Source organism: Glycine soja, chromosome 11 (genome assembly GCF_004193775.1).
Source record: "Glycine soja cultivar W05 chromosome 11, ASM419377v2, whole genome shotgun sequence".
Classification (NCBI taxonomy): domain Eukaryota; kingdom Viridiplantae; phylum Streptophyta; class Magnoliopsida; order Fabales; family Fabaceae; genus Glycine; species Glycine soja.
The window spans coordinates 21109883-21125224 of NC_041012.1; the positions used below are offsets into that span (position 1 = coordinate 21109883).

Here is a 15342-nt window from a genome sequence, read left to right on the forward strand (position 1 = left end):
ATCGTCAAACACTTGACGGAAAATTAGATACTCAATTAGGTGCAATGTTCTTTTCCCTCCAGTTTTGAACTTGTTATTTGGATGAAGATTTAGTTAGAATTTTGTGCTCGAAATGTGTTGAAATTCAATGCGTCTTTGGATACAAGCATAATCAATTTTAGTTCCATGTGTTGAAATTCAATGCGTCTTTGGATATCAAGCATAATCAATTTTAGTTCCAAAAACCCGGTGAAAAATTGAAAAATTAGAAGCAACAAAGAGTTGCTTTGGCAATGTGAAAAAATAAGCAATGTGCAATACGTGAAAATTCTTTCTACTAAAGTCATGTTTGCCTGTTTGGGTGTATTCTCATTTTTCACATTAGAAGTATTTCAAACCTCGCTAAAACAACGTTTGGTTCAACGTAATCCACGTTTTCCGATCCAACAGTATAGTTACTTTTCTCTGTTTGCTTTGTTTTGCTGCTTTGGAATGCATGAACCGATGTTTGGAGCTGTGCAAATTGCAAAATGACAAACAGAACACAGTAAAACGTTTCTTCTAATTATTATTAAGCCTGTGTAAAAGGCTAAAAAAACTATATTTGTTACAAAGAAGCATAAACATAATTAACTCCGAGACACATTGTCTAAGATTACAAAAAACAGAAAAATTCTAGTGCCGAGTGCAATCACTTATCTAACTCATGAATTATAATTTATAACATTTTAACTTCAAAACTGGCATTCAAATCTGACTGGAGCTGCTCCTTGCTTTCAAAGTTTCAAGTTCCATGCATTCTCCTGATTTAGCTAACGCACATTCTCTCTTGGAAAAAATGTTATTAGTTTTGTTCATTCGAACACGAAGGAGCAAGGTCCCACACACTAAGCCCCAATATTTTCAATATCAGCACCTTTGTCCGTTCTTTTGATGATTCCAGCAATAACCTGAAAAATGAGTCCAGAAAAACAAGCATCAGCAGATTCATAAAAGCTAGAGGACTCACCTAACAATGCTTATAGCAGTTCCAAAATATAGTTAACAAACAAGAATCGGTTATCAAAGGCACAATTTAGATAAGCTTCTCATCAATACTTGAAAGAAAACAAAATAAAAAGGTAAAATGAATCAAAATTCCCCAAAAACTAGCTTATGCAATTCAACTATTTTAGAAGTTCCCTCGTTTAACTTCTCCAAAAACTGAAGTGTATAAGCTAATTTTAACTGGTAGGAAAAGTTTTATTCACTTTACCTATTCATTTTCTTCTATAAAATGCTTATTGAATTTTATTTCCAAACTGAACCTAAATTTGTATATTTATTACCTTTCCGGGTCCGAGTTCATAGCTTTTCTTCAGACCCTTGGTTAGAAGAGTCTGCACTGTTGTTTCCCATTGAACAGGTGAGGTAACCTGCCAAATGCATAACAGGTGCAATTATTTCCCATTCATGTCTTCTTGTTAGATTGAAACAAGTATCAGTAACATACCTGGCATGCCAATATCTTCTTTATTGAGTCAGGATCTGTATGTGGCTGTGCATTCACATTGGAGATGACTGGTATTCTCGGGGTTCTGATTTCTGTTGTTGCCAATGCTGCTTCCAACCTTGACACAGCTGGTTTCATAAAACTAGTGTGGAAAGCACCAGCAACAGCTAGGCGCACCTGCCACAGAGAAGCAAAGGCATTATTTCTTTGAGGAAAGGTGGCATTGGAAAATAGAAGATTAGGGGCAAAGTCATACCGTCATTCGAGCCTTGAAAGACTTTGCCTTGGATTCCAGCACTTCTACTCCTTTTAATCCCCCGGAGACAGCATAGTTTCCCTATCAAAAGACAAGCATTCCAAACAAGCTACTGGTTATATATAATCTAGAAACAGATTTTGCTTAAGCTTATAAAAAGGTAGATTCACAAGAACCTTACTGGGCACAGGTAATTGGCAATCTGAACCTTCTCAGCTTCAGGAACTTCCTGATTGGCTGCATCACACAATTGTTGGACCTTCTCTGAGTCCAGTCCTATCACACTAACCATAGCACTTTTAGCAGCATTAGCGGCATCCTGGATAAAGAACAGAAGTTATTTCCCAAGATAAGTTGAAGTGAGACAAGAAACTAGACCAGGTACCAGATATTGCTTACCTGCATGGCCTCACCCCTCAGTTTGACCAACTTGAGTCCATCTTCAAAGCTTAAAAGTCAAATTAAATACATGGGATCAATGGCATATCAGTTAAGAGAAAGTTGAACCTCAAAAAAAACCACTCACAGAACAATTTAGTCACACAACTCATGTTCAAAATTACAGAGGTTAGATAATTATTCATTTACATATTTGCTGCAAGCTGACAAAGAATAGTTCTAAACTTCTTAATTCTTATTGATGGATTCTTTTCCCATAGGCTATAAACAATAATTTATTGCAATGTACTAATGAGATTTGAAGCAAACAGAAGATCTTAAAGTCAATGATTCACATTCATAAAACCCATGGTTGGTCACTCACACACTATTCACTAGGTTTCCTTAATGGTTACTAAACTATTCGACACAGAAGAGTTGTGGCAAAAAATGAAAGGGCACATATGCCATAGTTACTTATTATGCTTTTATTGAGAAGATTTCTTGATACGTTGGAAAAAATATGAAAAGAAAATGAAGAAATGAAAGGGAAAACAATAGAAAAGCCATTGTAATAAATGGTAGTTACTCTTGGTAACTCACCTAAAAGCCCCAGCAAATGCCAGAGCAGTATATTCTCCCAGGCTTAAACCACATGTAACATCAACTGAGTCAATAATCTGCTGACCTCCATCACGCGCACGAAGTAGCTCTACAGCAGCAAGACTTGTGACATAAATAGCTGGCTGAAGAAGCAGAGAATCGGATGGTAAACATTGCATCTATGGCATCTTTACAAACAATAGAAATTTCATCAGTAACAGAGTTATGTATTGATGCTAGTTTGATATCATAATCTGTTAATAGCCAATACATCTGTTCTGTGTTTACTTCAAAAAGAATCTTGGTTACAATGGCAAAGGATGTCTAAGGCCAGGTGAGGAGGGAACTGGATACTGAAGAACAAAGTGGAACAGGTGGGATTTGACCCCGTTGGATCAAGTAGTTCCATAATGACTTAGTGCCAATTGAGTTACAGCTATAGGGGTCCTCGTTCCTTTTGTTAACAACAAAGATTTTTTGACATTTGCATATTTTTTAATTTGGCAAAACATAATAGCTAAGGGCACAGATTTAAAGAAAGTTTTGAACGGACTCTGAAGTAATCCACCAGAAGTATTTTCCATTTAACTTCCAACCATTAAACTGAAATTGCCTTGACCAGTTAGTTATTTTGCATAATGCCAATTCCATAGAACTCCACTATGCCGGAATGATCTTCAGTTTTGAAATTATCTATATCAAATTAACCAATGAATCACAATTCACAAATAGCATGCAAATTTTCAGCACACTATTTTATATAACATTTACGCACTTAAAGCATATGCTTGCTTTTTGAGTTTCAAGCAATAGCAGTGCAAAGATACTTCCCTAACTTAAGGTAGAGTATCTCAAACAGTAAATAACTAGTACATAAGTATAAATTACAGCTTATTCCAAGATAAATAACAACTCATTACAACACTAGTATTGAGCTATTTTTTTGTTTCCTTTACTGGCCAATGACTATTTTTACATGAAAACTACGTGAGAGGGGGTGGGGCAATGGAATACAACTACTATACCAATTTTTAGATATCTTTTAGTAGAACAGAGAAAAAATTCCATTCAATTGATCGTGAAGTGTTAGAGTAGTCTTACACTAATATGAAGGGAATGAAATAATAATGAAGTTAACATATAAGTAAATTAATAAACATTAAGTTGGTTTCATCAATTCATCCTATATCTCCCAAATTGGGGGGGATCAGGCTTCAATCCATTCCATTATAGTATAAACATGAACAATCTAAATAATGGCAACCAAAGTCATTCTACAATCTACATCATATCCCGTTGTTCCATCAATAGTCTATGCCAGATGAGAACAGCCTAGATTGCTAGTTTATACTGAACACATAGTTTGACAAAAGCATTAAAGTATATACCTGGCTGATAACAGTTGAATCTAGCTTTTCTTTTGGCCCATTGATGCATATATCAAGAAGATCAAACCTGAATGCAGAAATTACGTCATATGAGAGATAAAACAATAATAATATAAAAACTTCAAAAAGAAAAAATTGATTACAAATTAAGCTTGTAAGTAACTACCCCAATACGTTGTTTGCCTTGTTGAACAAAACCGCAGCAGTAGGCACATTCTGAGCTTCTTTCCCCATTCCAACAGCTTGAGCACCCTGCAATCACAACAACATTACATTCACAAAAACTTGTGTTTGTGTGTGTTTTTTTTTCTTCATTAATTCGAAATTCCAAACGATGTCGTTTTGAGGAAGGGGGAGTTTACCTGGCCGGGGAAGAAGAATGAAGTGGAGGCCTTGTAATCGGCGAACAGAGCGTCGCGGAGAGAAGGCTGAGATCCGGCGGAGACGGTCATGGAAACCCTAGATCGAGTGAGAGGGAGGGTTCTTGTTCCATGGGCGAAGAAGGGAGTGGAAGGAATAACGAGAGAGGAAGACATGGCACAGAATGAGGGAGTAGTGCGAAGGAAAAAGGGAATGAAAATGGTTAATCAAAGCTTGCATAAATGGGACGTTGATTTTGTCAAGAGACGGAGCTTACAAGATGAAGACGTTGGTGTTATTAGAATTTAGCCTTTTCAAACCGCCCAGCTAATGAATGATGATGATATCAGTTCTCAAGCTGAAAACAACGGGGTAAAGCAAACAAAAATGAATATATATATATATATATATATATATATATATATATATATATATATATATATATATATATAGAGAGAGAGAGAGAGAGAGAGAGAGAGATTAATAAAAATCAATTATATTTTCAAAAACACTTTTTTTACCATATTAAAATACAAATAGACTTGATTAATTATAAAATTAGTTGAAAATATTTTTTATATTCTTGAAAATAATTAAGATTATGTTTGATTAAATTATTTTTTATGGAAATATTTATTATAGTTGATAAATTATTTTTATCATTACCTTAAGGATGTTATTTTTTTTTTATCTTTTTATAAAGCAAACAATGTTATTATAAGACCAATAAATAAAGCAAATTACACTCAAAATGTTATATTATATAACTCTCATTAACATGAGAAAATGTCTCTCACTACTCATACTCTTTTAAAAATCATCATATTGACGGTAAATAAAAGTTAACATATGAACAAAAATTTTAAAAATTTTAAAAATAGAAAACATAAATAAATAGATCATTAATAAAAAAGTGTTACAGTGGAACGTTGAGATTAAATATTTAAGAAAGATAAAATTATTGTTTATCCAAATAAAAAAATATATCTTAAATTAATTAATTTATTAGTTTACAAATTACAATAAACGACGGATTATTTTCTCTGTTGTACAAGTGTGTTCGAGAGATTGAAAAATTTAGCCAGGAAATAAATGTCCCCTTAGTTACCCTTATTATAAGAAGTTTTGTCTTGGGTAAGTTCTCCGGGAAATTGTCCTAATGGGACTCATTTTACAAATTATTTTTTTTAATGAGTCTGTTTCTAAATTATTTTTAAAGGGGGTTCGTTTTTTATATGAAACGTCATGCAAATCGCCATTGCAATTGGCGAAATGGCCATCGTGGTTTTTCGTCACTGCTACTGGCGAAAAAGCCAATGGTTTTGCTGCTCGTGCTGGCGGTACAACCATGCACTAGATTTGTCTGTTTGACCGGCAAAAATGGTGCAGCAGGCGCAGGTCTAGGGCAGCAGGGCTAGGCAGTAGGTCACAGGCCAAGGCTGGTTTCGCCACAGGGCCTAGCGAAATAGGTCTGTACATGTTGCAGCTCCCATTGGTGATTTGCAATTCCTTTAAATATCAGCTTCTCCTCTTATGCTTTCGTGCCTTTCTTAAACTTGTTAGCCTTTGAAATTTTATCAGCCTTCTTCAACTTTCTGAGCTTTGAAAACGTATAAAGTTTGTGAATCAAAATTTTGTTTGGTATCATATTTATTTTAAAGTAATTATTTTCAGTCCAAAATAAAGTTTGAATTTGAAGTTTCTTTTATTTTTTTAATTAAATTAACTTAGTGTTGATGCTTTGTTGTGTTAATTTAAATATCAACAGCTTAAAAATTAGTGTTAATTTAAATATCAACAACTTAAAGATTAGTATTAATTTAAATATCAATAGCTTAGAAATTAGTATTAATTTAAATATCAACAGCCCTAGAAGTGTTAATACAAAATAAATTTAAATAACAGCAACCTAGAAGAAGCTAGTATTAATTTAAATATTAACAGCCCTAGAAGTCTTAATGCAAACTAAATTTAAATAATAATAGTTGTTTACTCACCACCATGAAGAACAAGCAGGAAGGAAGAAGGAAGGAGGAAATGATTTCGCTATAATCTTTGGTGAAACAAGCAAGGAAGCACAACATGAGGACACTAGGAAATTTTTTTATCATGCAGCTCACACCATTACACCATGTACGCATTAAATAGAAAAAGAAGCACAACATGAGGAGGCTGTTTCGCAAACTCTGTTGGCGAAAACTGCCTGCACCTCTGCACGTCTGCACCTATCCTCCCTGCCACCTGCACACCCACTTGCACACCTGCACCTCCTCTACCCATCACGCAAGCTAATTCGCCAGTCAAACTGGCGGGATCAAGTGGATGGCGATATCACCAAAACCAGTAGCGAAACCACTGGCTTTTTCGCCAGTGGCAGTGGCGAAAAGCCATGTGTTGCTCAGACAGCCATTTTGCTAGTTGCAATGGCGTTTTGCATGGCGTTCCATGTAAAAAACGAACCCCCTTTAGAAATAGTTTCAAAACAGACCCATTCAAGGAAATAGTTTGTAAAATGAGCCCCATTGGGGCAATTTGCCTAAGTTCTCCACCACCAATTAATGGGAATGTGGATGAAATGGAAAGCACAGATTGATCAATCTTCGACATGACAGTACGGATACGGACACAACGAGCCACTTGCGGAGCCTTATACAACCAACTTGAACCCTACATCACAATTGTTTTACTGAAATTAATATTAATTATTATAATTAACTAAAAAGGGTAATTGTGTCAACTACTACAAAAGAGTATTTGTGTAAACTTCATTTAAAAAATAATAATTAAAATACAATGTCAAAGGTTACCAGGCCAGACATCCCAACCGTCCAATCTTATACAGTAAATCTAACGGTTATAACAAATTGATCCACCATAGCATCTTCCTTTAATGGTCCACGGTCTACGGTCTATGATAGCCAATAAAAAACAACCTTTGATGTTGGTTTAATAATTTTACACAAAATTATTTTTGAAATAATTTTATTAAATACAAATCACTTTAATTTAAACTCGTTTTTAAATAAAATTTATTTTATGGATCTAAGTTTGTTCAAAATAAGCTAATCCCCACTCACCCAATAAAATCTAACATAGTTCCTCTTAGGTTTTTTTTTTTTTTTACCAAAGTGCACATTCTTTCTCTTGATTTTTTTCACAATACACCTATTCAAAAATTATTTTCCAAACTACACTACTTGCACCCTATAGGTAGGAAGTCGGGTTTGGCCACCCCAACTTCCGTGCTTGAGGTTTTTTTTTAAAATTTAAACTATTAAAAAATATAAATATTATATTATATAAATATATATTTAATTATTTTTAAAAATATTTTTTATTAAAATATTTTTTAATTTTTTTTAAAGAGAAATATATAGATAAAGAAAAATGAAAAAAATTAGATAAAATTATAGTATAATTTTTTTAGCTATGTTGTATGTAATTTTTTAGTTAAATTTATGTGCAGTTGATATTTTTTCGTTACGTTCGTTAATTAAAAAAATAAGAAAATTAGTTAGCAATATTAAAATAAATTAAAAAATACAGTGAAAAAATAATTGATATATCTGTCTTATACAATAGACATAAAATTTAAAAGTGTGGTAACTGAGATGATAGTCGAGAATAATAAAACATATTAAAAGGTACAATTGCAACGCAAATATGACAAAACTAATGATAATCTGAAATATGTTGTGCAGGATACATGTCTTCTTCTATTTTGATTACTGGTTTGTTAAAGATAACCAAAGTTTTATTGGGTAGAATCGTTTCCAAGAGTTGGATTGTGCTAACACCTTTAGCACGTCTTCGTCATTTTTCAATTCTGTTATTTCATATTCAATTAAATTTTCTGAATAATTAGCATGTCTTGGTTGTCGAAAGAACAACTGTCTAACAAATTATGATTCGTGAATTCCATAAGGGGAACTTCTATATGTGCAACTTGCTTGATTAAATCCTTGAGTTTGTCTATGCTACATCCCGAAGGAATGCCAAATCTTATTGGATTTGTTCCAGTGAAGGAGTAACCCAAAAATCCACCTTGGCGTGGTATGTTCCATTTCCCATTGTAATACATAATTACATCATGAATAGGAGTGATAGTGGATTGAAGCAGGTTGAGTATAACATCCGGTGTTCTATTGATGATACATAATAATTCTATAGGGCCAACATACGAGTATTGTTCATTGCACATTAACATTGTGTAAACATCATCATCATTTTCAATTGTAGAAATTGAAAAAAATATTGCTGATCTGCATCTACGAATGGTTGTCAGTAGTAGATTTTATCCACTAATTCATCGTTGGTTAGTTGAAGGGTGTTGTGCATTCTATGCTTGAGTGTATCAAAAGAACAGTCATTAGGAACTCACATTGATGTTGGAGTGAGACTTTGAAAATAAAAACCATTTTGGTTGTGAGTGATTGATCCATTTGGAAAAAATGAAGACTAATATCGAGTTAGCAATGGTTTGACTGCTTGTTTCTCCCAAAAATGATATAGTAATAAGATTGAATTTGATTTATGAAGGTATGTTGTGTGAAATTGTGTGTTTGTATTAAGGGTGTTTTGTGTTATTTATAGTTGTATGAACATTTTGCCACATTGATGTGTATTGGAATCTCATAAGGTTAGAGTTGTGTTCCTGTTAAAGGGTTCTCTAGAATTCAATGTTTCTTTTCCTTGGTAATTGATGTAGAAAATGTTCATTATAATTTCAGAGTGAAAAAAGAGATTCTGAGTTATCCATTTTATGTCAATTTTGTTGGTGAGACATTTAATTTTTTAGAGACTAGTGAAAATTGTAAAGTGTTGTCAATTTGGACTGGGATTTTTCCCATGTAACTAATGCAGTAGACGTCAATGATAATTTTCAGAGTGAAAAAAGAGATCATGAGTTGTCTATTTCATGTCAGTTTTGTTGGTGAGACATTTAATTTTTTAAAGACGTGTGCAAATTGTAGAATGTTGTCAATTTGGACTGTGATTTTTCCGTTGTAATTAATGCAGCAGACATCCATGATAATTTTCAAAGTGAAAAAAGAGATTATGAGTTATCCATTTCATGTCAGTTTTGCTAGTGAGACATTTAATTTTTAGAGATGTGTGTAAATTGCAGAGTGTTGTCAATTTGGAGCAGTAATTTTTTCCTTGTAATTAATGCAAAAGATATCCATAATAATTTTAAGAGTGAAAAAAAAGATTATGAGTTTTCCATTTTATGTCAGTTTTTCTGGTGAGACATTTAGTTTTTTGAAACAGTGTAGTGTAAATGACAAAGTTCTGTGAATTTCGACAGTTATGTTACCATGCCACCTACTACAGTAGAAATGGGTAAACAGAAAATTGCTAACTTAAATTTAAATAAAAAATTTATTTCATTACGTAAAGTGATAACTAAACACGGACATAAGACATTACATGAAAACCTCAAAGCAGAAATAACTAAGACATGAATGATCTGTAGATTACCAATCCCGTTTGAATATTGTTTTGTGGGATGAAGACATGTTACTTCCATCGGGTCCGGAAGAGGAGTCAGTATCACTATCATGGTTTTTGACCCAACAAGTCTCGTATTCATGTGATAAGTCCTCAAGATTGGAGGTTGAGCCATGTTGGTTTCTTGGTGGGTTATTATTTTCACAGATAAAGGCAAATAGCCCCACAAATGGTAGTGATGGGTTGTTGTAAAAAAATGTTGAATATTTGTTGAACATCATTATCATCTCTCAGAATAAAAGATGTGTACATATAACGTTGTCCTGACTCAAATATAGGGCACTGAAAGTGGAGATGTTGGATATGTTGTTGTGGTTCAATGTTTAGTTTTTGGTGAACAAGTTCAAGCAATTGTGTAAAGGTTATAGCCTTGTTGACCATGAAAGTTTTTATGTTGTTACTAACGAAGGTGGTGCCCTCATTAGTGTTGCATATTTGATTGTTGTAGTAAACACAAACATATGCAATTAGGTGACACATTGTGGTAGGGATTGAGATGAAAATTTGAAAGTGTTACGAATGTCTTTAGCTATAGTGGTATTTATAGAATTTTCTTATAGTTGGGTGAATCACTAGTTAAATGTGCATTTAGATGAACATGTAAATGAACACTTAAGCATATTTGCAAGGGTCCATAATGTGCAAATTGTATAGTGTTGTTGGTGAGACATTTAATTTTTTAGAGACACCTGCAAATTGCATAGTATTGTCAATTTGGACTGTGATTTATCCCTAGTAATTGATGGAGCAAAAGTCCATTATAATTTTCAGAGTGAAAAAAGAAATTCTGAGTTGTCCATCTCATGTCAGTTTTACTGGTGCGACATTTATCTTTTTAGAGACGTGTGCAAATTGCAGAGTGTGTTACAAATATATTTCTTTTGTATTATTTGACATTTAAACTATGGAAAAAGTGTGTCACTAATATCATTAATGTGTTGGACATAATTTAAAAAAATACAGAACATGGACACTTAAGCATAGTTGCAAGGGTCCAAATCATAATTTTTTTCCGATTTTGTGCTTCTATTTTGAGGTGGTTTTCCATGGAACTGGTGCACGCTATTTTTTTTTATTCTTTGACGTTCAAACTATGGAAAAAGTTTGTCACAAATATCATTAATGTGTTGGACATAATTTAAAAAAAATGCAGAACATAGGTAGTTAAACATAATTGCTAGGGTCCAAATCATAGTTTTTTTTATTTTGTGCTTCTATTTTGAGGTGGTTTTCCATGAAATTGGCACACGATATATATTTTTTGGATTCTTTGACGTTCAAAATATGGAAAAATTGTGTCACGAATATCATTAATGTGTTGGACATAATTTTAAAAAAATACAGAACATGGACACTTAAGCATAGTTGCAAGAGTTCAAATTGTAGTTTTTTCGATTTTGTGCTTCTATTTTGAGGTGGTTTTCCATGGAACTGGTGCACGATATTATTTTTTTTGGATTCTTTGACGTTCAAACTATGGAAAAATTGTGTCACAAATATCATTAATGTGTTAGACATAATTTTAAAAATATGCAGAACATGTGCACTTAAGCATAGTTGCAAGGGTCCAAATCATAGTTGATGAAACCGTTACAGAGGTACTTAAACATATTTGATTCCATTATCACAACATTTTATACTTTAATGACCAAGGCGATGGCCAGTGCCACAGGGCGGTGGACGCCGATTACGTCGCGAATTTCTTCTTTCCTGTATGACTAGTTCTCCCACGTCAAGACGATGTTGTTGTTTTATGTCAGTATATTCAACGTGGGTTGTTGTAGCTGAAGAACTTTGTCCTTGTTCTCCAAAAGAATGTGGTGCATTAAACTTTTGTAAAGAAGCTAAATATGATGCCGCTGAATTTGGTGTATACAAATCGACGCCAAATAAATTGGTCATCCATTCATGGCTGGTTGCACTGACTGAGTCGCCAGTCTGGTCAAAAGTTCGATGAACATGTGAAAGAGTACAATACATTGACTGAGGATGTGGAATTCCAAAATGTGTTTGTTCAATACTTGTCCCTGCAACATTATGGGTAATTGTTTTGCGTGGATCATTCAGTTGTTGTGCAACAAACAAGAACATTGTAGTGTTTTTCCTATACCATTCCGTGTACGTTGGTGTATGTGTCATTATTCAACCCATTGCCTAGTTAAAAAATCTTTGCATTTGTTTTTCTAGATATTAATCCACTCCAAATGATATTTCATCTAGTCACTATAATGATTGCCTTGCATGTCAATTTGGTGAAGTCAATCAAGATTCATGAGATCAACATGGATATCTTGTTGTAGTCCAAATTGTAGCTTGACCCGATTTGTTTGATATCATTCCATAATCAAGAAACAAATAATTGTAGTACATGCAGACCAAATCTCTGTCTCTGTATGCATGTCTCGGCATGTGTTCTTCAAATCCTCTATATGGGACCCAAGAAAGCTGAAATATATGTTAACAATGCAACATTAGTAAATGTTAATATGTACATATTGATGGTGAAGTTCGTGATAATATTATACCTCATGACTCTCCATATGATCTATATGAGATCTATATCTGACCAAGTCACCATGAGGTGCGACCCTATACTCTAATCTACCACCACTCCATCTTAAATGTAAAACATACAAAACCAGTATTCATTGTAATGTTATAATACACGTCATTGAAATTAAAAATTTAGATTTTGCTATATGTAAATAACCTTTTAGCCAGTGGATAAGTTGTTTCGAGTCGTGGGACTCTTGGTGCAATAAAAGGCATGCAGTACCAAGCCCATCACTGCAATAGTATGGGACAACCACCCATAACTTTACCCACCCCGATGATGCTCGACATAGTTCTCTATATAGGTTTGTGAAACAAGCCGAACCCCAACTATATTTTTTTTTTATGTTGTTCAAATCACATAATAGGTTCAAATACATTAAATGAACTCTATTTCCAGATTTATCAGGAATTAAAGCACCGCCAATCATGTACATTATGTAAGCTCTACACATGCATTATAGTTGGTGTGTTGTTGGTTCTTCAGACAATGGTGCGCGCAAGATGCTTAAAAACCTTGTCAGCTTCAATGCAACTCCTTTACTTGCATTTTCGGGAGGGACTTCCCCTAATAACTCATTGCATAACTCATCCCAATGTAAGAAGCTAGGTCCAGCCACAACACGACCATCGACTTTAATGCCTAGATGCAGTGAAACATCTTCGAGTGTGATGGTGCACTCACCCCATGGCAGGTGAAAGGTGTATGTTTCAGGCCTCCATCGTTCAACCAATGCAGTGATCAATGTAGGATCAATTCTACATTGTTTGATTAGGGCAATATGTTGGAACCCGGTACACGATAATAATGGTATAATTTGTGGTTTTGGTTCAGGTATTGTATGGTAATAGAAAGTGATGAAGTCATTAATCGTAGTACATGAATGATGAACGTGTTAATGACGCAATGAAGGTTTATGAGCCATGACAATGATGTCAAATGGTAAATTGAGTACAAATGATATAAAATTTGAAGTTGGGTGATGCAAATGTGGTATTGACATGCACCTCCCATCTATTTATCATATAAATTGCGTTCAGATTACAAAGCACAAATACACTTTATCTCATTGTAAAGCCTCAAGATTCCAAAGCACATTTATAACTTGTCTCATTGTAAAGCCTCGAGATTCGAAATCACATCAACACGACTGTGCTAGTGTCACGTATCGAGATTCTAATTCACGTGAACCATGGACCCTTGATTGATTGCATATATAAACATACCATATCATCCAACACTTTGCACAATTGCGTCAAATCAAATTGTGAGAGTAAATAGAGAGAGCAAGCAATGATGTCAGAGCCAATTTGTGCGTACGTTTATATCGATGGTGAGAAGACAAAATCGTTACTATTGAATCAATGGAGCAGAAGCTGCATAATTTCCTAAAATTAAAATGTGTGGTGTTGTACACTGTTCACTCACATGCGTACATTTACCGCATTAACGTGGTTCTCAACAATCCACATGGGCTCGACATTACACTTTATCTCATTGTAAGGCCTCAAGATTCCAAAGCACATTTATAATTTGTCTCATTGTAAGGCCTTGAGATTCCAAAGCATGTTAACACGACTGTGCTAGTGTCACGCATCGAGATTCTAATTCATGTGAACCATGGACCCGTGATTAATTGTATGTATAAATGCACCATATCACCAAAAACTCTGCATAGTTGCGTCAAATCAAATTTTGAGAGCAAACAAAGACAGTAAGCAAAATGAGGTCAGAGCCTATTTGTGCGTACATTTATATCAATGGTGAGATCATTCAAAGTTCAAGTGCAAATGCAATTTTTAGATGTGACAAGACAAAATCGTTACTTTTGAATCCAACAATGATACTGTCAAACATAATCACCGCAATACAGTCATCAATTACAAATAATGATGTTATGCCTATAATTACTGCACTTTGGCATTGTTGTCCTGTATATGAATTCAATGGTGAAGTTCAATGTATGGCAATTCAAATTATTGACGAAGAAGGTGTTTTGTGCATGTTTTATACATTTGTGAATATGACAAGTGTAATATGTATGGAACTTAAAATTTATGTTCATAATTCATTATCACCTACTCAAGTTAATGACCTAAGTTGGGTCGACATGGAGCAGAAGCTGGACAATTCTCTGAAATTAGAATGAATAATTTAACATATTTTGTTGTTGTATTGCGTTTAAGTTTTTCTCAGTCTTTATTATGTAGTTGTAGTTGTTGCATGCTTTGAAGTTGTTATTTTCAATTTACTTTAGTAATAATAGTCTACACATGCATGATTTCAGAGATGTGGAGCAATGTCGAACCTAACCCTCAATGCACCGACAACCCCATTAATGTTTGTTGTTGCACACTATTCACTCACATGCATATGTTTACCTCATTAACGTGGTTCTCAACAATCCGCGTGACCTTGGCACGTGATGTTGAACACCGCGGTCAACACTCATGATGCAACAGACAGTTTGTCATGTACATTAATGTGTGGTGTTGCACATTGTTCACTCACATGCATACACTGTTCCGTAACTACACAATATTCACTCACATGCATTGAATATCCTACCTAACCCTCCCACCTAACCTTCCAATCTAACTCTTTTACCTAACTTTGCCATCTATCCCTCCCACCTAACTCTCCTACCTAACTTTGCCACTTATCCCTCCTACTTAACCCTCGTAACTAACTTTGCCACCTAACCCTCCCACCTAACTTTCCACTCGTATCCCACAGGTACCATCATGGCTCCACCTAAAGAAATTTTGACCGTCATTTATCACAATGGTCACATAGCAGACATCCCAATTCAGGGATCGGT

The 15342-nt window shown here is 34.3% G+C and overlaps 1 protein-coding gene across 2 annotated transcripts; it reads right to left on the reverse strand.

Annotated features, from left to right (window-relative positions):
* Positions 1-518: 518 nt before the first annotated feature.
* LOC114375687 (malonyl CoA-acyl carrier protein transacylase-like) lies at positions 519-6573 on the reverse strand. 2 transcript variants are annotated; one of them, XM_028333538.1, is made up of 11 exons: positions 6454-6573; positions 4459-4814; positions 4263-4348; positions 4097-4163; positions 2709-2851; positions 2127-2175; positions 1909-2046; positions 1728-1808; positions 1472-1648; positions 1308-1394; positions 519-929 (listed from the first exon to the last, which is right to left on the reverse strand). In XM_028333538.1, the coding sequence occupies exons 2-11, from the start codon at positions 4630-4632 to the stop codon at positions 867-869; spliced, it is 1065 nt and encodes a 354-aa protein (XP_028189339.1). In that variant the 5' UTR covers positions 4633-4814; positions 6454-6573; the 3' UTR covers positions 519-866. The 2 variants fall into 2 exon arrangements, with proteins under 2 accessions (XP_028189339.1, XP_028189340.1); XM_028333539.1 differs by having other exon boundaries at positions 4459-4783; positions 6454-6563.
* Between the last annotated feature and the right edge of the window lie 8769 nt (positions 6574-15342).